The following is a 25,000-nucleotide window of genomic DNA, read 5'->3' on the forward strand; positions in this document are numbered from 1 at the left end:
GACCCGATATGTTACTGCGTACGTCAGCAGCCAAATTAGGAGCCTTTGTGACCCGTGTGTTTACTTACTACTAAAAGACAAGTTGTCTAGTATGTTCACTATTTTATTTAATGACAAAATTGTTCTTTGTTTGCAATTTAAAAAATATGTTTAATGTATTGTAAGATTTTGTGGTAAAATAAAGCCAATAATGCCCATTTTTGTGGTCCCCTTTATTTTGAAAAGTATCCAAAAGTATAAGTAATGTGTGTATATATACATTATGTGTGTATACATATGTATGTGTGTGTATATATATATATATATATATATATATATATATATATATATATATATATATATATATATATATATATATATATATATATATATATATATATATATATATATATACATATGTATATATATATATATATATACATATGTATGTATATATATAGATATACATACATACATATGTATATACATATATATATATATATACATATGTATGTATGTATGTATATATATATATTTGTGTATATATATATATATGTATGTATGTATGTATATATATATGTATGTGTGTATATATGTATATATATGTGTATATATATATATACATATATATATGTATGTATATATACAGTATATATACAGTATATAAAGTATCAAAAAGTATTAAAAAATATCAAAACGTATAAGTAATGTATAAGTACTGTGTATATATATATATGTGTGTGTGTATTTATATGTCTATATACGTGTATATGTACAGTATATACATATACAGATATATGTGTATATGTACATAGGGAGAGGGAGGGAGAGGGAAAGAGTTTTTTTCACTCATACGTTATAATAAGTAATAAACTTTGAACCTACACGTGGGGGGAAAGGGTTTTTATTTTTTGTATTTTTTTTTGTATTTTTTTGTATTTTTGGTATTTTTCTTTTTTTTGGAGGGGGGCCAGGGAAAAAAGTGTCTGTTTTTCAGTACCTGTATTATGATTTCCCTATCAAATGAAAAAATAAATAGTAAGCGGTAGGAAATGGATGGATGGAAAAAAAAAAAATATATATATATATATATATATATATATATATATATATATATATATATATATATATATATATATATATATATATATATATAAACATATACATATAAATAATGGCAATATACTTTTAATAACCAATTATAATAATTAATAATAATTACAATTGGTTATTAAGAGTATGTGAAAGTTCAACTCCTGCCTTGTTTACTTCTGTGACAACATTCTTAAAGTTTTTGTATCAGTCAGAAATATCAAGCAGATAAAATGTGCCAAACATGGGTAAGAGTTTTTTGCATTTTTCCCATCATCCCTTGCCATGAATGGGTGTAATTAATTGTTTTTCTACGTTGATCGGGCGTTGTTGTTTTTTTTTTTTAAATAATATCCGCAAACTTTAATGAGCAGGTTGTGTTATGTGGGGCCATGTTTGTTGAATTTTTGTGCTGGTTGAATTTTTTTCTGCACCATGACTAGGGAAGGTTGTTTGGCTTGTGTCATGTAACTAAATGCTGTGCTGAGGAATCAAAGAAGTATGATTAATGGTTAAGTTACTTTCATTGGCAACCAGTTGATACATTATGTTCAAGTGCAGCCTGCAAGATGTGGTTTATACACCCGTAATTTAACTTTTGTAACCAATTGATCCGCACTTCGACGTCCTTGAACGCCGCCAGTACTGAACCCGTCGTGTTATGGTTTTGTCTCGTGCACAGTGGTGAGCCAGAACCTGGTGACGGACAACGTGTCGGTGGTGGAGGGCGAGATGGCCATCATCAGCTGCCGGGTGAAGGACAACGACGACTCGGTCATCCAGCTGCTCAACCCCAACAGACAGACCATCTACTTCCGAGACATGAGGCGTAAGTAGCGCCACAAAACACTGTTTTGTCTTTTTTTTTGTTTGTTTTTTGTTTCTTATCGTGGCAGCCGACTCTCATCTGGGTTTTAATTACACGACAGGAAAGACAAAAAAAGGCAATTTGAGTCGCAAGACTGGGAAAATAAACAAACTTCAATCAGCTGCTTTTGCATTCACTCTTCCAATTATGAGTCGGTGTTATGCGCCGCGATGGAAGTAGGACATGAGGTGGCCTTAAATGTAGTGGAGCTGGGGGTGAAAGAAAGCACACACACGTACACGATGTGCAGGCAAGGCAGCAGTTAAGTTGTTAATTAATATGCTCTCGTGTTGCTTTCACTTGCAATAAGTTTGACCCACATGTCGGCGGCGGGATTAACACAAAATGAGGTTAATGCAATCCTCCAAACAAGTTTCTGTTCCGGCTCGTCGTCTTGTAATAGGAGCCAGCTCATATCCCCTAAACATTTAATGACCTGTTCTGTTTATTCTTATCCCGCCCAATTAGGGTGTCAGGGCGCTCTTGTTAGCGCTGATCAGCTTGACACGCCAAACTCGCTGGCCTCTCCCTTTTTCTGATTTTTTTTTTTTTTTTTTTAAGGCATTGCAGTTAACAGATCATAACAGCACATCAACTTTATGAGGGTAAAGTGGTTCACGGAACAACATCTTTATTTTGCAAGAGATTCTCTCTGTACGGGCGCGTGAAATGTCCGCAGAAACGCGGAAAGTCCGCGTTTTGAAATATGTATTTTCGCATCAAAACATCACTTCCATGTATTGTAACGGAATATAAAAAAAAACAAAAAACGATCCAAACAAAATTTGTTGAACACTCGCCTCGCACCGCACCATGGAGTGCTTTCTAAATAATCTTAAAAACCAGACGGTTTCTGAATGCTATATATTTGCTGCCATCTTGTGGACAATGTGAGTAAATCATATCAATAATCCTTGAAACTACTTGAAAATATTAATACAGCATTTACTTATATGACACCATCCAAACAACCTTCCCTAGTAATGCTGCAAAATAAACTCAACTAAATACCTGCCATCTTGTGGACAATGTGAGTAAATCAGATCAATAATCCTTAAAACTACTTCAAATTAATTACACAGCATTTATATAGCTCGGTTGGTAGAGCGTCCGTGCCAGCAACTTGAGGGTTCCAGGTTCGATCCCCGCTTCCGCCTCCCTAATCACTGCCGTTGTGTCCTTGGGCAAGACACTTTACCCACCTGCTGCCAGTGCCACCCACACAGGTTTAAATGTAACTTAGATATTAGGTTTCACAAAGTAAAGCACTTTGAGTCACTAGAGAAAAGCGCTATATAAATATAATTCACTTCACTTCACTGCTTACAGTATATGACACCGTCCAAACAACTTTCCCTAGTCATGGTGCAAAAAAAAAATGCGACTAAATAGCTTCCATCTTGTCGACAATGTGAGTAAATCAGATCAATAATCCTTGAAACTACTTCCAAATAATATTACAGCATTCACTTATATGACCCAATCCAAACAACCTTCCCTAGTCATGGTGCAAAAAAAGATGTGACTAAATACCTGCCATATTGTGGACGGTGTGAGTAAATCAGATCAATAATCCTTGAAACTACTTCAAAATATTAATGCAGCATTTACTTATATAACACCATCCAAAGAACCTTCCCTGGTCATGATGCAAAAAATAAAAAAATAAAAAAATGCAACTAACATAAAAGTCAACACACATGGTCACACATAACACTACCTGCCCACTGAACTTTGTGGATATTATAAAAAACATCAACATTTCTAAATTACACCCATTTAAATCCATTGGAGTGCATGATGGGAAAAATGCAAAACACTATCTCCACACTTATCCATGAGGATAAAGTGGTTCACAGAGCGAACATCTTTAGTTTGCGAGAGATTCTCTCTGTACGGGCGCGTGAAATGTCCACAGAGACGCGGAAAGTCCGCGTTTTGAAACATTTATTTTCGCATCAAAACATCACTTCCGCGTATTGTAATGGAATATTTTTTTTAAATTACGATCCAAGCAAAATTTGCCTCGCCTCGCACCATGGAGTGCTTTCTAAATAATCTTAAAAACCAGACGGTTTCTGAATGCTATATATTTGCTGCCATCTTGTGGACAATGTGAGTAAATCAGATCAATAATCCTTGAAACTACTTGAAAATATTAATACATCATTTACTTATAAGACACCATCCAAACAACCTTCCCTAGTCATAGTACAAAAAAAAAATGCAACTAAATAGCTGCTATCTTGTGGACAATGTGAGTAAATCAGATCAATAATCCTTGAAACTACTTGAAAATGTTAATACAGCATTTACTTATATGACACCATCCAAACAACCTTCCCTAGTCATAGTGCAAAAAAAAAAAAATGCAACTAAATAGCTGCTATCTTGTGGACAATGTGAGTAAATCAGATCAATAATCCTTGAAACTACTTGAAAATGTTAATACAGCATTTACTTATATGACACCATCCAAACAACCTTCCCTAGTCATAGTGCAACAAAAAAATGCAACTAAATAGCTGCTATCTTGTGGACAATGTGAGTAAATCAGATCAATAATCCTTGAAACTACTTGAAAATGTTAATACAGCATTTACTTATATGACACCATCCAAACAACCTTCCCTAGTCATAGTGCAAAAAAAAAAAAAGCAACTAAATAGCTGCTATCTTGTGGACAATGTGAGTAAATCAGATCAATAATCCTTGAAACTGCTTGAAAATATTAATACAGCATTTACTTATATGACACCATCCAAACAACCTTCCCTAGTCATAGTGCAAAAAAAAAAAAAATGCAACTAAATAGCTGCTATCTTGTGGACAATGTGAGTAAATCGGACCAATAATCCTTAAAACTACTTCAAACTAATTATACAGCATTTACTTACAGTATATGACACCATCCAAACAACCTTCCCTAGTCATGGTGCAAAACAAATGCAACTAAATAGCCTCCATCTTGTGGACGATGTGCGTAATTCAGATCAATAATCCTTGAAACTACTTCAAAATAATAATATAGCATTTACTTGTATGACACCATCCAAACAACCTTCCCTAGTCATGCTGCAAAACAAAAATGCAACTAAATATCTGCCATCTTGTGGGCAATGTGAGTAAATCAGGTCAAAAATCCTTGAGACCCAATCCAAACAACTTTCCCTAAAAAATATGCAACTAACATAAAAATCACCACACATGGTTACACAGAATACAACCTGCTCACTGAACTTTGCGGATATTATTTTAAAAAAAACATCCAAACACCATCAAAAAATTTTGAAATTTCACCCATTTAAATCCATTAGTGTGCATGATGGGAAAAATGCAAAACGCTCCCTCCACACTTATCCATGTTTGGCGCATTTTAACTGCTTGATATTTCAGTTTTATTACAAAACTTTAAGGAGGTCGTCACAGCACATCAACTTTATGAGGATAAAGTGGTTCACGGAGCGAACATCTTTATTTTGCAAGAGATTCTCTCTGTACGGGCGCGTGAGATGTCTGCAGAAACGCGGAAAGTTCGCGTTTCGAAACATTTATTTTTGCATCAAAATATCACTTCCGCGTATTGTAATGGAATATAAAAAAACAAAAAACGATCCAAACTAAATTTGTTGAACACTCGCCTCGCATCGCACCATGGTGGGCTTTCTAAATAATCTTAAAAACCAGACTGTTTCTGAATGCTATATATTTGCTGCCATCTTGTGGACAATGTGAGTAAATCAGAAGAATAATCATTGAGACTACTTCAAAATAACAATACAGCATTTACTTGTATGACACCATCCAAACAACCTTCCCTAGTCATGCTGCAAAACAAAAATGCAACTAAATACCTGCCATCTTGTGGACAATGTGAGTAAATCAGATCAAAAATCCTTGAAACAACTTCAAAATATTAATACAGCATTTACTTGTATGACACCATCCAAACAACCTTCCCTTGTCATGATGCAAAAACAAATAATTAAATGCAACTAACATAAAAGTCACGCATAACACTACCCGCTCACTGAACTTTGTGGATATTATAAAAACATCCACATTTCTAAATTACACCCATTGGAGTGCATGATGGGAAAAATGCAAAACACTATCTCCACACTTATCCATGAGGATAAAGTGGTTCACGAAGCGAACATCTTTATTTTGCAAGAGATTCTCTCTGTACGGGCGCGTGAAATGTCCGCTTTTTGAAACATTTATTTTCGCATCAAAACATCACTTCCGCGTATTGTAATGGAATATTTAAAAAAAATACGATCCAAGCAAAATTTGCCTCGCCTCGCACCATGGAGGGCTTTCTAAATAATCTTAAAAACCAGACGGTTTCTGAATGCTACATATTTGCTGCCATCTTGTGGACAATGTGAGTAAATCAGATCAAAAATCCTTGAGACAATTTTAAAATATTAATACAGCATTTACTTATATGACACCATCCAAACAACGTCCCTCGTCATGATGCAAAAAAAAATAAAAAATGCAACTAACATAAAAGTCAACACACATGGTCACACATAACACTACCTGCTCACTAAACTTTGTGGATAATATAAAAAACATCCAAACACCATCAAACATTTCTAAATTACACCCATTTAAATCCAATGGAGTGCATGATGGGAAAAATACAAAACTCTATCTCCACACTTATCCATGAGGATAAAGTGGTTCACGGAGTGAATATTTTTATTTTGCGAGGGATTCTCTCTGTACGGACGCGTGAAATGTCCGCAGAAACGCGGAGAGTTGGCATCAAAACATCACTTACGCCTTTTGCAATGGAATATAAAAAAAACAAACAGATCCAAACAAAATTTGTTGAACACTCGCCTCAGCCGCATGTGCTCGATGTTCCTCTTGCCTAAACGCCGCACTATGTTGCAGAACGTGGAGACAATCAGGAGCACCGAAACAAGCTCGCTAACAAGATAATCATCGGGGGTGTCCAAACTTGGCCGCATCGCACCATGGAGTGCTTTCTAAATAATCTTAAATACCAGATGGTTTCTGAATGCTATATACTTGCTGCCATCTTGTGGACAATGTGAGTAAATCAGATCAGTAATCCCTGAAACTACTTTAAAATAATAATACAGCATTTACTTTTTTGCCACCATCCAAAATGCAACGAAATAGCTGCCATGTTGTGGACACTGAGTAAATCAGATCAATAATCATTGAAACTAATTCAAAATGATAATACAGCATTTACTTATATGACACCATCCAAACAACCTTCCTTAGTCATGGTGCAAGAAAAAAAAGATGCATCTAAATAGCTGCCATGTTGTGGACAATGTGAGTAAATCAGATCAATAATCCTTGAAACTACTTCAAAATGATAATACAGCATTTACTTATATGACACCATCCAAACAACCTTCCCTAGTCATGGTGCAAAAAAAAAAGAAGATGCATCTAAATAGCTGCCATGTTGTGGACAATGTGAGTACATCAGATCAATAATCCTTGAAACTACTTCAAAATGATAATACAGCATTTACTTATATGACACCATCCAAACAACCTTCCCTAGTCATGGTGCAAAAAAAATGCAACAAAATAGCTGCCATGTTGTGGACACTGTGAGTAAATCAGATCAATAATCATTGAAACTAATTCAAAATGATAATACAGCATTTACTTATATGACACCATCCAAACAACCTTCCCTAGTAATGGTGCAAGAAAAAAAAGATGCATCTAAATAGCTGCCATGTTGTGGACAATGTGAGTAAATCAGATCAATAATCCTTGAAACTACTTCAAAACAATAATACAGCATTTACTTATACGACACCATCCAAACAATATTCCCTAGTCATGGTGCAAAAAAAAAAGATGCATCTAAATAGCTGCCATGTTGTGGACAATGTGAGTAAATCAGATCAATAACCTTGAAACCACTTCAAAATGATAATACAGCATTTACTTATATGACACCATCCAAACAACTTTCCCTAGTCATGGTGCAAATAAAAAAAGATGCATCTAAATAGCTGCCATGTTGTGGACAATGTGAGTAAATCAGATCAATAATCCTTGAAACTACTTCAAAATGATAATACAGCATTTACTTATATGACACCATCCAAACAACCATCCCTTGTCATGGTGCAAAAAAAAAAGATGCATATAAATAGCTGCCATGTTGTGGACAATGTGAGTAAATCAGATCAATAATCCTTGAAACTACTTCAAAATGATAATACAGCATTTACTTATATGACACCAACCAAACAACCTTCCCTAGTCATGGTGCAAAAAAAAAAAGATGCATCTAAATAGCTGCCATGTTGTGGAAAATGTGAGTAAATCAGATCAATAATCCTTGAAACTTCTTCAAAATGATATTACAGCATTTACTTATATGACACCATCCAAACAACCATCCCTAGTCATGGTGCGAAAAAAAAAAAAGATGCAACTCAATAGCTGCCAAGTTGCGGACAATGTGAGTAAATCAGATCAATAATCCTTGAAACTACTTCAAAATGATAATACAGCATTTACTTAAATGACACCATCAAAACAACCTTCCCTGGTCATGGTGCAAAAAAAAAGATGCATCTAAATAGCTGCCATGTTGTGGACAATGTGAGTAAATCAGATCAATAATCCTTGAAACTACTTCAAAATGATAATACAGCATTCACTTAGATGACACCATCCAAACAACCTTCCCTTGTCATGGTGCAACAAAAAAAAAAGATGCAACTAAATAGCTGCCATGTTGCGGACAATGTGAGTAAATCAGATCAATAATCCTTGAAACTACTTCAAAACGATAATACAGCATTTACTTATATGACACCATCCAAACAACCTTCCCTTGTCATGGTGCAAAAAAAAAAGATGCAACTAAATAGCTGCCAAGTTGCGGACAATGTGAGTAAATCAGATCAATAATCATTGAAACTACTTCAAAACGATAATACAGCATTTACTTATATGACACCATCCAAACAACCTTCCCTAATCATGGTGCAAAAAAAAAGATGCATCTAAATAGCTGCCCTGTGGTGGACAATGTGAGTAAATCAGATCAATAATCCTTGAAACTACTTCAAAATGATAATACAGCATTTACTTATATGACACCATCCAAACAACCTTCCCTAGTCATGGTGCAAAAAAAAAAAGATGCAACTAAAATAGCTGCCATGTTGTGGACAATGTGAGTAAATCAGATCAAAAATCCTTGAAACTACTTCATAATGATAATACAGCATTTACTTATATGACACCATCAAAACAACCTTCCCTAGTCATGGTGCAAAAAAAAAGATGCATCTAAATAGCTGCCATCTTGTGGACAATGTGAGTAAACCAGATCAATAATCCTTGAAACTACTTCAAAATGATAATACAGCATTTACTTATATGACACTATCCAAACAACCTTCCCTAGTCATGGTGCAAAAAAAAAGATGCATCTAAATAGCTGCCATGTTGTGGACAATGTGAGTAAATCAGATCAATAATCCTTGAAACTACTTCAAAATGATAATACAGCATTTACTTATATGACACCATCCAAACAACCTTCCCTAGTCATGGTGCAAAAAAAAAAGATGCATCTAAATAGCTGCCCTGTGGTGGACAATGTGAGTAAATCAGATCAATAATCCTTGAAACTACTTCAAAATGATAATACAGCATTTACTTATATGACACCATCCAAACAACCTTCCCTAGTCATGGTGCAAAAAAAAAGAAGATGCATCTAAATAGCTGCCATGTTGTGGACAATGTGAGTACATCAGATCAATAATCCTTGAAACTACTTCAAAATGATAATACAGCATTTACTTATATGACACCATCCAAACAACCTTCCCTACTCAAGGTGCAAAAAAAAAAAGATGCATCTAAATAGCTGCCCTGTGGTGGACAATGTGAGTAAATCAGATCAATAATCCTTGAAACTACTTCAAAATGATAATACAGCATTTACTTATATGACACCATCCAAACAACCTTCCCTAGTCATGGTGCAAAAAAAAAAGATGCAACTAAAATAGCTGCCATGTTGTGGACAATGTGAGTAAATCAGATAAATAATCCTTGAAACTACTTCAAAATGATAATACAGCATTTACTTATATGACACCATCCAAACAACCTTCCCTAGTCATGGTGCAACAAAAAAAAGATGCATCTAAATAGCTGCCAAGTTGCGGACAATGTGAGTAAATCAGATCAATAATCATTGAAACTACTTCAAAACGATAATACAGCATTTACTTATATGACACCATCCAAACAACCTTCCCTAGTCATGGTGCAAAAAAAAAAGATGCATCTAAATAGCTGCCCTGTGGTGGACAATGTGAGTAAATCAGATCAATAATCCTTGAAACTACTTCAAAATGATAATACAGCATTTACTTATATGACACCATCCAAACAACCTTCCCTAGTCACGGTGCAAAAAAAAAAGATGCAACTAAAATAGCTGCCATGTTGTGGACAATGTGAGTAAATCAGATAAATAATCCTTGAAAGTACTTCAAAATGATAATACAACATTTACTTATATGACACCATCCAAACAACCTTCCCTAGTCATGGTGCAAAAAAAAAAAGATGCATCTAAATAGCTGCCAAGTTGCGGACAATGTGAGTAAATCAGATCAAAAATCCTTGAAACTACTTCATAATGATAATACAGCATTTACTTATATGACACCATCAAAACAACCTTCCCTAGTCATGGTGCAAAAAAAAAAGATGCATCTAAATAGCTGCCATCTTGTGGACAATGTGAGTAAACCAGATCAATAATCCTTGAAACTACTTCAAAATGATAATACAGCATTTACTTATATGACACTATCCAAACAACCTTCCCTAGTCATGGTGCAAAAAAAAAGATGCATCTAAATAGCTGCCATGTTGTGGACAATGTGAGTAAATCAGATCAATAATCCTTGAAACTACTTCAAAATGATAATACAGCATTTACTTATATGACATTATCCAAACAACCTTCCCTAGTCATGTTAAAAAAAAAAAGATGCAACTAAATAGCTGCCAAGTTGCGGACAATGTGAGTAAATCATTACTTATATGACACCATCCAAACAACCTTCCCTAGTCATGGTGCAAAAAAAAAGATGCATCTAAATAGCTGCCCTGTGGTGGACAATGTGAGTAAATCAGATCAATAATCCTCGAAACTACTTCAAAATGATAATACAGCATTTACTTATATGACACCATCCAAACAACCTTCCCTAGTCATGGTGCAAAAAAAAAAGATGCATCTAAATAGCTGCCCTGTGGTGGACAATGTGAGTAAATCAGATCAATAATCCTTGAAACTACTTCAAAATGATAATACAGCATTTACTTATATGACACCATCCAAACAACCTTCCCTAGTCATGGTGCAAAAAAAAGAAGATGCATCTAAATAGCTGCCATGTTGTGGACAATGTGAGTACATCAGATCAATAATCCTTGAAACTACTTCAAAACGATAATACAGCATTTACTTATATGACACCATCCAAACAACCTTCCCTAGTCATGGTGCAAAAAAAAAGATGCATCTAAATAGCTGCCATCTTGTGGACAATGTGAGTAAACCAGATCAATAATCCTTGAAACTACTTCAAAATGATAATACAGCATTTACTTATATGACACCATCCAAACAACCTTCCCTAGTCATGGTGCAAAAAAAAAAGATGCATCTAAATAGCTGCCATGTTGTGGAAAATGTGAGTAAATCAGATCAATAATCCTTGAAACTTCTTCAAAATTATATTACAGCATTTACTTATATGACACCATCCAAACAACCATCCCTAGTCATGGTGCAAAAAAAAAAGATGCAACTAAATAGCTGCCAAGTTGCGGACAATGTGAGTAAATCAGATCAATAATCATTGAAACTAATTTAAAATGATAATACAGCATTCACTTATATGACACCATCCAAACAATCTTCCCTAGTCATGGTGCAAAAAAAAAGATGCATATAAATAGCTGCCATGTTGCGGACAATGTTAGTAAATCAGATCAGTAATCTTTGAAACTAGTTCAAAATTATAATACAGCATTTACTTATATGACACCATCCAAACAACCTTCCCTAGTCAAGGTGCAAAAAAAAGATGCATCTAAATAGCTGCCAAGTTGCGGACAATGTGAGTAAATCAGATCAATAATCATTGAAACTAATTTAAAATGATAATACAGCATTCACTTATATGACACCATCCAAACAACCTTCCCTAGTCATGGTGCAAAAAAAAAAATGCAACTAACATAAAAGTCAACACACATGATCACACATAACATAACCTGCTCATTTTGAAAATTCCCAGCACCAAAACTGATGGAGTATGCAAAACAGCAGCAGGCGGCTGTGGCCTGCGGGCCGGTTCTAAAACCAATCAAATATCATCCCGAATAATTCATTCGCGGGCCGAATGTGGCCCGCGGGCCTTGACTTTGACACCTGTGATCTACATCAACAAATAAATGACAATGTTGATGCAACCTGAAACTACTGTTTGCCGTCGGGAGCGCAAGCGGCAAAGAAAATAAGGAGAGAAGCGCAAAATCCCCGGCGAGGGGACTTGAGGATTTGCAAAATTGCCTTTAATGGCTGCACGGGAGCGGCCGCTCGGCGGTAAGCAGGCGATTAGCCCCGCCCCCCTCTTGACAGCCCGCAATAAAACTCCGATGTGCTCCTCTCAAAACGTAGCGGCGTCCCGCAGATCACAACTGATTGCGGCCACTTAGGCGCTCTCTCGCACCGACGCGGCGGCGATAAAGCAGAATGTAAACCAAAAAAAGAGGTTTATTGACACAAACTACTGTGTACATCACTTATCTTCACTTTTCTGTCATTCGACCTCCACTGTCAGCTTTATTTCAGCGGCCATGTTGATAAGCGGCGTTTGCTCAACCATCTTATTTAAATATTTTTCAAAATAAAGGGGACCGCAAAAATGGTCATTATTGGCTTTATTATGATACATTAAAGGGGAACTGCACTTTTTTTGGAATCGTTCACAATCGTTATGAAAGACATGACGAGGCTTTACTGAACCAAGCAAACGTCATTATACAGGGCTGCAGTTCCTGGAGGAGGTCAGGTCCGAAAAATTAGGCACTCCTAACTTGGAGAAGCCAAACCATCAGTTTTTATATTTCTCCTTTCTGTCTCTGGGTGTGTGTGCTAAGTCAGGACAGCACACCCTGACCATAAAAGGAGATGTTTGTGTGGAACACAACTGCTTTAAGTCATAACTTAAATGTTGGCGTTTAGCTAGGCATGTAGTCTCTTCTCAAGGATAGGGCTATCACTTTTGCATTCCGAATCCCCAATTAGGGCCTCTTTCCCACGAGAAGTGATCCAATCCACCTGCAAATGTCAAAACTAAGGGGCCTTATCTTATTATGTGCTCAAACTGCAACACCGCTGTTTACTTAATTCTCCAAGGTGAATATAAACCTTCACCATAAGCAAAACATAATATGAGTTAATGAATTCACTTCACTACAAACGTGATTTTTTTTTTAAGTGCAAAGAATTTGTAACGGCCGGTTACACCAGGTTGCGTTTTGTTGGGATTTCTCCTGTGTTTGGTGTTGCTTCCTGTCCTGCGCCCTTCTTTTGGTGGCACTTCCTGTTGTGTTGGTGTGTTTTCGTGACCGCTTCACACGTCTTTCTCTGAGCACTGATCCACGCACCTGCTTTCTGTTAGCAATCAGTTCCATTTAAGTTGAGTGTGAGCCACCGTTCTTTGTCGGGACTTAGTTTAGGATGTGTCGTCGTTCATGCGGACACGCTTTCCTCCTGCCGTGAGTTTTGCATTCTGTTTTATTGTTTTGCAAACTGTCAGTTTTAGTTTAGTTTTTTGCATAGCCTCCTACGCTTCAGTGCCCTTCTAAACGGTTTTGTTTGTCTTTATCGTGACATTAAATATGTATTTACTTGCACGTTGCCTCTTTAGTCTTCTGAATCTTGGGAACAGGCCAGTAATCTGTAGTTTCAAGCAAATATTTGAAAAAATAAAATGTAAACATCCAGTGATGATGTCCACTTGATGTCAACTTTTACTTTCTGACAAGCAGTGTCCTCTACAGTAGTGGTCCCCAACCACCGGTTCGTGACCCGGTACCGGTCCGTGGATCGATTGGTACCGGGCCGCACAAGAAATTTAATTATTTTTTTATTTTATTTTTTTTATTTTTTTAAACTTAAATCAACATAAAACACTCATTCACACTTATTCACACAAAAGGGTTGTTTCTTTCTGTTATTAATATTGTGGTTCCTACATTATATATCAATACAGTCTGCAGGGATACAGTCTGTAAGCACACATGATTGTATTTTTTAATGACAAAAAAAAAAAGACAAAAAAAAATTAATTCCCCCACCCCCTACTCTGTGGGACAAATTTTCGAGCGTTGACCGGTCCGCAGTTACAAAAAGGTTGGGGACCACTGCTCTACAGTGGACGTTATATAAATCAGCTTGGAAATTGTTGGGGTTTTTTTTAGTGTTTTTTTTAGAAAAGTTAACTGGCAATGTAACTTTTTAATCATGTAACGCAGACTTTCTTACCTCCGCCAAAAATGGTTATATAAGCCTTTGCCAGGGTTTGTTAGTCCGCAACGTGACTCAAAACAGTTATGGATGGATGTTATAAATAAATGATAAATGGGTTGTACTTGTATAGTGCTTTTCTACCTTCAAGGTACTCAAAGCGCTTTTTGATGACACTTTCAGGAAATGTCCACACAAAAACTATTCCTCTCGCCAACTACGAACACACTTCACTTCCTGCTTACGGCGTTCCACCTCGCCGGTCCCGCGCTGCACAGCAGAGGATTCTGGGAAATGCAGTTTATTTTCAGATCTGGCCAAGGCTAAAGTGCCAGAGAGAAACGACACTCGCCAAGTTTTTGTTTGATACTGTCTTGGCGTTATTGTGAAGACTTTTTCATTTCACTGTTTTTATTAATCAGACCAACAAAATACACAATACCATAATAGAATTCCGAAACCAAATGAGCAACATTCAGAATATCAATCAACAGAGCAATTGAGAAGACACACAAACATGACACAAAACAATCCAAAAGTAGTCAAACACAAATGAATAATATCAACAGTATCAATATTAATAAGAATCCAGCAGTGATTAGAAATCCCTCAATAACATTATCATCACAGCCATTTATAAAAAATACAATAAAAACATTTAAAAAATGAACAATAGTGTCACAGTGGCTTACACTTGCGTCACATCTCATAAGCTTGACAACACACCGTGTCCAATATTTTCCACAAAAATAAAATAAGTCATATTTTAGGTTCATTTAATAGTTAAAACTAATTTAAATTATGGATCCCATATACTTAGAGACCTAATATGTGTGCCAATATTACATTGGGGCGGCATAGCTCAGTTGGTAGAGTGGCCGTGCCAGCAACTTGAGGGTTCCAGGTTCGATTCCCGCCATCCTCGTCTCTGCCGTTGTGTCCTTGGGCAAGACACTTTACCCACCTGCTCCCAGTGTCACCCACACTGGTTTAAATGTAACTTAGATATTGGGTTTCACTATGTAAAGCGCTTTGAGTCACTAGAGAAAAGCGCTATATAAACATAATTCACTTCACTACATCATGTCAGTTTGACACTACATGCGCTAGTCCTCATGGGAAATGTGGTCTTCATTCTCGCAAAACACTACCGCTTTGCTCCACCGGGGGCAGCCAAAATCAACCGAAACCGAAAGTTTCCTAACCGACCTTTTTTAAAACATTTTTCCATGATCAAACCGAAGTCCATTTAAAACCACTCTTATTACGACTATTCATAAACCCAGCGTGGTTTGCATTGTGTGACGGACGCCAGGCTTTTAGCTCGGTAGTCGGCGTGCTCGCCTCTCATGCTGGTGACCCGGGACAACGCAACAGCAACCTATTTCTTATTGACCGTCTGCAATGAACGTACGTTGTCTTCAAGTGGAAGTGGAGTGGTATTTAGTTTCTGCCGTTGCCAGACTAATACATTAAATTAAATGATGCGGACACATTTGTTACTGGGTACTTTCTAATACACTTCTGCCTTGGAGATTTTGTATATGTAAGTAATATACAACTATAAATATTTGATTGTTTATATTGACAAATGTGCTGTTTTAGACTGCAATGTTGTTCAATTATTATTATTACGTCTATCTAGCTTGTGTGCTATTGTGTGCTTGTGTAGCTGCTAGCTCTTAGTAGCCTATAGCCTGCCATGTTTACCTTTTTGTTAAATATTTGACTAAAAATAGAAGGAAAGACCAACCGTGTGTGCTTATTAGAGCAGTGGTCCCCAACCTTTTTGTAGCTGCGGACCGGTCAACGCTTGAAAATTTGTCCCACGAGCAAATTTTTTTATTTTTTTTTCTGTCATAAAGAAATACAATCATGTGTGCTTACGGACTGTATCCCTGCAGACTGTATTGATCTATATTGATATATAATGTAGGAACCAGAAATATTAATAACAGAAAGAAACAACCCTTTTGTGTGAATGAGTGTAAATGGGGGAGGGAGGTTTTTTGGGTTGGTGCACTAATTGTATCTTGTGTTTTTTATGTTGAGTTAATTTAAAAAAAATAATAATAATTTTATTTGTATTTATTTATTTTTATTTATTTTTTTATTTCTTGTGCGGCCCGGTACCAATCGATCCACGGACCGGTACCGGGCCGCGGCCTGGTGGTTGGGGACCGCTGTATTAGAGGACACAGGTCTGCTTGTATCAAAACGCTTATATCGAAGATTTTAGATGCAAGCTGATATAATCCGATATTTGCCAAAATCAACCGAAACTGAACGTTTCCTAACCGGACCTTTTAAAAAAAAAAAAAAAAAAAAATGTTGTGATCAAACCGAAGTCCATTTAAAAGCACTCTCATGACGACTAGCGTGGCTTGCATATTGTGTGACGGACGCCAGGCTTTTAGCTCAGTAGTCTCATGCTGATGACCCGGAAAAAAACGCTACAATTGCGTTAAAAAATCAATTTAAAAAAATAAGCAGATTTTACTGTTTGTGCTGAGTACACAGAAGAAAAACACGCTCCCAAAAACGAAAAAACGGCAACATCACATCAAGCGAGTTTGAGTCTTCACCAGTTTGGGCAGACGTCTCCTTATCAGAACACTTTTCCCAGCCGCCCTCTGCGCCCTTCCTCGCCGCTATTAAGAGAAGACGGGGGGGGCGATAAATAGCACAGGACTAAAGGTCGCCCTAGTTTTTTTGAAAAGTCCCACATCCTCCGAAAGAGGAGTGATGCGCGCCGCGGTGACACATCAGTAATAGAAATGTCCGCCTGGCGTTCACCTTTCACGTCACCGCCGCGTCCCAACCTGCTGGGAGACCATCAGCATGTCCTTGGATATCTTTGACCCCACTCCTCACTTTGGGGACTTCTTTCTATTTTATTTTTTTTTTTGCCAGCCTTTCTTTTTTTGTGTGTGTTTATTCCACTCGTGCTCATTTAGAAGTGACACATAAGAGGATTAGGAGATTTGGGGAGGAACGCCTTTTGTCGGATGGATTAAATCTGATTGGCAAGGACCAAATGTTTCCGTCAAGTTTTAATGGCTGTGTCCCGTTTTTTGGGGGGGTTTTTTTGCCTCCGGGGTCAGCGAGCGGGGAATTTTAATGGTCAAAGAGTGAAGAACGAGGGGATGTAGCTTCCCTCGAATGAAAAGATTATGTACAGTAAAGAAGCGAGTCATATGGCCCCAATACTGGGTGGATCCCGGGTAAGGGGAAGAGGGGTGGGGTGATCATTTTGCAATGCAGTCTGCTAAAAATGGTGGAAAGCGCCATTCTGCATTAGGATGCGACTGTAACGTTTTATGCAAGTATTTTAGTTTGTTACCGTATTTTCCAGACTATAGAGCGCACCGGGGTATAGGCAGCACCCACTAAATTCCATATATTAGCCACTAATATATGCATTGTGAAAATGAGTTTGCTTACACAGAAATATTTTGTAGATGTTTATTTACATACCCTATCGGTTCCAAACGGTGCCTGTAACGCGGCAGTAAAACGGCAGTAAAAAGGTTGAAGTTATTTCACTGTAACGTTTTATGTTAGCATTTTAGTTCATTACTGTATGTTCCAGACTATAGGCGGCACCCGCTAAATTCCATATATTAGCCACAGATATATACGTTGTGAAAATGTGTTTGTTTACACAGAAATATTTTGTAGATGTTTATTTACATACCCTATTGTTTCCAAACGGTGCCTGTAACGCGGCAGTAAAACGGTGTAAGTTATTTTACTGTAACGTTTTATGTTAGCATTTTAGTTCATTACCGTTCATTACTTCCCGGGTATCGGAAGTACCCACTAAATTCCATATATTAGCCGCAGATATATACGTTGTAAAAATTAGTTGTTTACACCGAAATATTTCGTAGATGTTTATTTACATACCCTATTGTTTCCAAACGGTGCCTGTAACGCGGCAGTAAAACGGCAGTAAAACGGTGGAAGTTTTTTTACTGTAACGTTTTATGTTAGCATTTTAGTTCATTACCGTATGTTCCGGACTATAGAACGCACCGGGATATCGGAAGTACTCACTAAATTCCATATATTAGCCGCAGATATATACGATGTGAAAATTACTTTGTTTACAGCAAAAATATTTTGTAGATGTTTATTTACATACCCTTTTGTTTCCAAACGGTGCCTGTAACGCGGGAGTAAAACGGCAGTAAAATGGTGGAAGTTATTTTACTGTAACGTTTTATGTTAGTATTTAAGTTCATTACCGTATTTTCCGGACTATAGGCGTCACCCGCTAAATTCCATATATTAGCCGCAGATATATATGTTGTGAAAATTAGTTTGTTTACACAGAAATATTTTGTAGATGTTTATTTACATACCCTATTGTTTCCAAACGGTGCCTGTAACACGGCAGTAAAACGGCAGTAAAATGGTGGAAGTTATTTTATTGTAACGTTTTATGTTAGCATTTTAGTTCATTACCGTATTTTCCGGACTATAGAGCGCACCGGGATATAGGCGCCACTCACTAAATTCCATATATTAGCCGCAGATTATATATATATATATATATATATATATATATATATATATATATATATATATATATATATATATATATATATATATATATATATATATATATATATATATATATATATATATATATATATATATATATATATATATATATATATATATATATATATATATATACGTGTGTGTGTGTGTGTGTGTGTGTGTGTGTGTGTGTGTGTGTATGTATATATTTATATATATATATATATATATATATATATATATATATATATATATATATATATATATATATATATATATATATGTATGTATGTATGTATGTATGTATATATATATATGTATATATACGTTGTGAAAAATAGTTGTTTACACACAAATGTTTTGTAGATATTTATTTACATACACTATTGGTTCCAAACGGTGCCTGTAACGCGGGAGTAAATTGGCAGTAAAATGGTGGAAAGTGCCACTATGCATCACCATGCGACTGTAACGTTTTATGCTAGCATTTTAGTTCATTACCGTATTTTCCGGATTATAGAGCGCACCGGGATATAGGCAGCACTCACTAAATTCCATATATTAGCCGCAGATATATACTTTGTGAAAATTACTTTGTTTACACCAAAAATATTTTGTAGATGTTTATTTACATACCCTTTTGTTTCCAAACGGTGCCTGTAACGCGGGAGTAAAACGGCAATAAAACGGCAGTAAAATGCCAGTAAAATGGTGGAAGTTATTTTACTGTAACGTTTATGTTAGCATTTTAGTTCATTACCGTATTTTCCGGACTATAGAGAGCACCTGGATATAGGCAGCACCCGCTAAATTCCATATATTAGCCACAGATATATATACGTTCTGAAAATGTGTTGTTTACACCGAAATATTTCGTAGATGTTTATTTACATACCCTATTGGTTCCAATCGGTGCCTGTAACGCGGCAGTAAAACGGCAGTAAAACGGTGGAAGTTATTTTACTGTAACGTTTTATGTTAGCATTTTAGTTCATTACTGTATGTTCCGGACTATAGAACGCACCGGGGTATCGGAAGTACTCACTAAATTCCATATATTAGCCGCAGATATATACTTTGTGAAAATTACTTTGTTTACACCAAAAATATTTTGTAGTTGTTTATTTACATATCCTATTGTTTCCAAACGGTGCCTGTAAAACGGCAGTAAAATGGTGGAAGTTATTTTACTGTAACGTTTTATGTTAGCATTTTAGTTCATTACCGTATTTTCCAGAATATAGAGCGCACCGGGATATAGGCGGCACCCGCTAAATTCCATATATTAGCCACAGATATATACGTTGTAAAAATTAGTGGTTTACACCGAAATATATCGTAGATGTTTATTTACATACCCTATTGTTTCCAAACGGTGCCTGTAACGCGGCAGTAAAACGGCAGTAAAACGGTGGAAGTTATTTTACTGTAACGTTTTATGTTAGCATTTTAGTTCATTACCGTATTTTCCGGACTATAGAACGCACCGGGGTATCGGAAGTACTCACTAAATTCCATATATTAGCCGCAGATATATACATTGTGAAAATTAGTTTGTTTACACAGAAATATTTTGTAGATGTTTATTTACATACCCTATTGTTTCCAAACGGTGCCTGTAAAACGGCGGTAAAATGGTGGAAGTTATTTTACTGTAATGTTTTATGTTAGCATTTTAGTTCATTACCGTATTTTCCGGACTATAGAGCGCACCGGGATATAGGCAGCACCCGCTAAATTCCATATATTAGCCACAGATATATATACGTTCTGAAAATTTGTTGTTTACACCGAAATATTCCGTAGATGTTTATTTACATACCCTATTGGTTCCAATCGGTGCCTGTAACGCGGCAGTAAAACGGCAGTAAAACGGTGGAAGTTATTTTACTGTAACGTTTTATGTTAGCATTTTAGTTCATTACCGTATGTTCCGGACTATAGAACGCACCGGGGTATCGGAAGTACTCACTAAATTCCATATATTAGCCGCAGATATATACGTTGTGAAAATTACTTTGTTTACACCAAAAATATTTTGTAGATGTTTATTTACATACCCTTTTGTTTCCAAACGGTGCCTGTAACGCGGGAGTAAAACGGCAGTAAAATGGTGGAAGTTATTTTACTGTAACGTTTTATGTTAGCATTTAAGTTCATTACCGTATTTTCCGGACTATAGGCGTCACCCGCTAAATTCCATATATTAGCCGCAGATATATATGTTGTGAAAATTAGTTTGTTTACACAGAAATATTTTGTAGATGTTTATTTACATACCCTATTGTTTCCAAACGGTGCCTGTAACACGGCAGTAAAACGGCAGTAAAATGGTGGAAGTTTATTTATTTTCAGGTGGAATTCTTTCCCATTCTTGCTTGATGTACAGCTTAAGTTGTTCAACAGTCCGGGGGTCTCCCTTGTGGTATTTTAGGCTTCATAATGCGCCACACATTTTCAATGGGAGACAGGTCTGGACTACAGGCAGGCCAGTCTAGTACCCGCACTCTTTTTATAATAATAATAATAATAATAATAATAATAATAATAATAATAATAATAATAATAATACATTTTATTTGGTATAGCGCTTTTCAGAGCACTCAAAGACGCTTTACACTTTACAGGATACATTTTTTACTATTTTTACTATGAAGCCACGTTGTTGTAACACCTGGCTTGGCATTGTCTTGCTGAAATAAGCAGGGGCGTCCATGATAACGTTGCTCGGATGGCAACACATGTTGCTCCAAAACCTGTATGTACCTTTCAGCATTAATGGCGCCTTCACAGATGTGTAAGTTACCCATGTCTTGTGCACTAATACACCCCCATACCATCACAGATGCTGGCTTTTCAACTTTGCGCCTAGAACAGGGGTCGGCAACCTTTACCACTCAAAGAGCCATTTTGGCAAGTTTCACAAATAAAAGAAAGTAATGGGAGCCACAAAAAAAATTTTTAAATTTAAAATGAAAAACACCGCATACAGAGCTTAAATGCTTTGTGCTATGTTAACCAGGGGTCTCTGACACACGCACCGGCACGCACTTAAATGTGGACATTTGATGTTAGTGCAGCCCGCGAGTTTTGAATAATTGGCGCTAGTTTTGAGTGAATGGCGCTTGATAGCGTCATACTTGCCCTCTCATTTTTCCCGGGAGAATTGGCGCTAGTTGCTAGTTTTGAATGTATGGCACTTGATAGCGTCATACTTGCCCTCTCATTTTTCCCGGGAGACTCCCGAATATCACGTAGAATGCAATTTCAGCTTGCTCACGTAAGTGACAGCAAGGCGTACTACCTCAGCAGCCACACATCTTACACTGACGGTACCAATACCCAGAATCCCATGCAGCACTAACTCTTCCGCTCAACCAACGCACGGAGAGGGGGGGGGGGGGGGGGGGTTGATGTGTGGGGGGATTTGGTGGTAGCGGGGTGTATAATGTAGACCGGAAGAGTTAGGGCTGCATGGGATTCTGGGTATTGGTTGTGTTGTGTTTATGTTGTGTTACGGTGGGATGTTCTCCAGAAATGTGTTTTTCATTCTTTTTTGGTGTGGGTTCACAGTGTGGCGCATATTTGTAACGTAACAATGTTAAAGTTGGTTGATACGGCTACCGTCAGTGTAAGCTGTGTGGCTGATGAGTAAGTATGCTTTGCTGTCTCCTGTGTGTGCAAGTAATAACAACATGCAACATGTGGCTGGACTGGCACGCTGTATGTAAATGCTATAGAGGACAATTACTGCAGTGCAATTAGGGCACGCCCTTCATTTAGTAATTAGAGCGTAAATAGGATTATTTTGGGGGGGGTCGGCATGTATGTAGCTGAGCCGCATCAGAGTGGTCAAGGAGCCACAAGCGGCTCCGGAGCCGCGGGTTGCCGACCCCTGGCCTAGAACAATCCGGATGGTTCTTTGCCTCTTTGGTCCGGAGGACACGACGTCCACATTTTCCAAAAACATTTTGAAATGTGGAAACATTTCTACTTTGCATCAGTCCGTCTTAGATGAGCTCGGGCCCAGCGAAGCCGGCGGCGTTTCTGGGTGTTGTTGATAAACGGCGTTCGCTTTGCATAGTAGAGTTTCAACTTGCACTTACAGATGTAGCGACAAACTAGTTACTGACAGTGCTTTTCTGAAGTGTTTTTTCGAGCCCATGTGGTGATATCCTTTACACACTGTCAATTGAATACAGGTCGAAAAGGATTTGCAAATCAGTGTATTCTGTTTGTATCTACGATTGACACAAGGTGCCAACTTAATCGGGGTTTTTTTTAGCTTTATTAGAGGTCCTCGCTTCACTTATTCCCGTTCTGACGGGTGCTTTGTGCCGGGCAGCGAGCGCGGCTGTCAGTCAGGGCTGACTTTGTCAGACGGACGGCCTTTCATGATGACCACGCCGTGTCACTCGGTCAGGTCAGCCGGCAAACAAGGTTGAGGATGAAAGGATCCACGTTCAAACAAGCGCTCCATTATTGCTGTTTTATTGGCTTTGATGTTTGATGCGGCCTGTTTGCCGTTACATCACCTTCATCCCGCCTTGACTCGCCCGGCTGACGCGTTGGCGTTCTCCTCTGGCGCCTCTGAAGCCATTTTGACGACGGCGACGCTCTTGAAGCGAAGACCGCCGACAATAAACGTGTCAAATGTTCCCCTCGCGCAAGACGGGAAGCTGCTTGTGTGCGACTCACGGGGTCGTAAATACAAATACACGACGTTTAAAAAGGATCTTTGACTAGTGGTTTGGTCTTAGCAGCTTCCAACAGCAGTGCTTTTCTGGTATAGAGGATCTTTGTATAGCCTTTATGTGGTAGCTCCCAAAAACAGCAATGCGCTCCTGTTATATAAAGGATCTTGGTTAAGCACATTTGTGGTAGAAAACAAGCTGAATCAAGAGGGTTCCTCCACTATAGAGGATCTTTGACTAGTGTTTTTCTTAGCAGGTTCCTAAAAACAGCATTTCTGGTATAGAGGATCTTTTGTATAACCTTTTTTTATATAATATATATATATATATATATATATAATATATATATATATATATATATGTGTCAAAGATCCTCTATACCAGAAATGCTGTTTTTAGGAACCTGCTAAGAAAAAACACTAGTCAAAGATCCTCTATGGAAAAGGAACCCTCTTGTTTTAGCTTGTTTTCTACCACAAAAGTGCTTGACCAAGATCCTTTATACAGCAGGAGCACATTGCTGTTTTGGGGATGTACCACAAAAAGGTTATACAAAAGATCCTCTATACCAGAAAAGCCGTTTTTAGTAACCTGCTAAGAAAAACACTAGTCAAAGATCCTCTATGGAAAGGAGCCCTCTTGTTTTAGCTTGTTTTCGACCACAAAAGTGCCTGACTGAGATCCTTTATGTAACAGGAGCGCATTGCTCTTTTTAGGAACCTGCTAAGAAAAACCACCAGTCAAAGATCCTCTACAGAAGAGGAGTCCTCTGCTGTTTGAAAAGGTTTTCTACCACAACAATGCTCAACTGAGATCCTTTATAAAACAGGAGCACACTGCTGTTTTGGGGATCTACCACAAAAAGGCTATACAAAGATCCTCTATACCAGAAATGCACTGCTGTTTTTAGGAATTTGCTAAGAAAAAAAACACTAGTCAAAGATCCTCTATGGAAGAGGAGCCCTCTTGTTTTAGTTTGTTTTCTACCACAAAAGGGCTTGACTGAGACCCTTTTATATAACACCAGCACATTGCTATTTTTGGGAGCTACCACAAAAAGGCTATACAAAGATCTTTTATACCTGACATTTATTTATATATATATATATATATATATATATATATATATATATATATATATATATATATATATATATATATATATATATATATATATATATATATATATATATATATATATATATATATATATATATATAT

General features: G+C 37.1%; 1 protein-coding gene across 4 annotated transcripts in view; it reads left to right on the forward strand.

Annotated features, from left to right (window-relative positions):
• Positions 1 to 25,000, forward strand: part of LOC133651096 (cell adhesion molecule 1-like) — a 1,249,207-nt gene that overhangs the window by 944,356 nt on the left and 279,851 nt on the right. For all 4 annotated transcript variants that reach the window (XM_062049037.1, XM_062049038.1, XM_062049036.1 and 1 more), the window contains exon 3: positions 1,754 to 1,900. In XM_062049037.1, coding sequence (XP_061905021.1) covers positions 1,754 to 1,900 — 147 coding nt within the window. The remainder of the gene's footprint in view (positions 1 to 1,753; positions 1,901 to 25,000) is intronic.

Source organism: Entelurus aequoreus, linkage group LG05 (genome assembly GCF_033978785.1).
Source record: "Entelurus aequoreus isolate RoL-2023_Sb linkage group LG05, RoL_Eaeq_v1.1, whole genome shotgun sequence".
In the NCBI taxonomy this organism is placed as follows: domain Eukaryota; kingdom Metazoa; phylum Chordata; class Actinopteri; order Syngnathiformes; family Syngnathidae; genus Entelurus; species Entelurus aequoreus.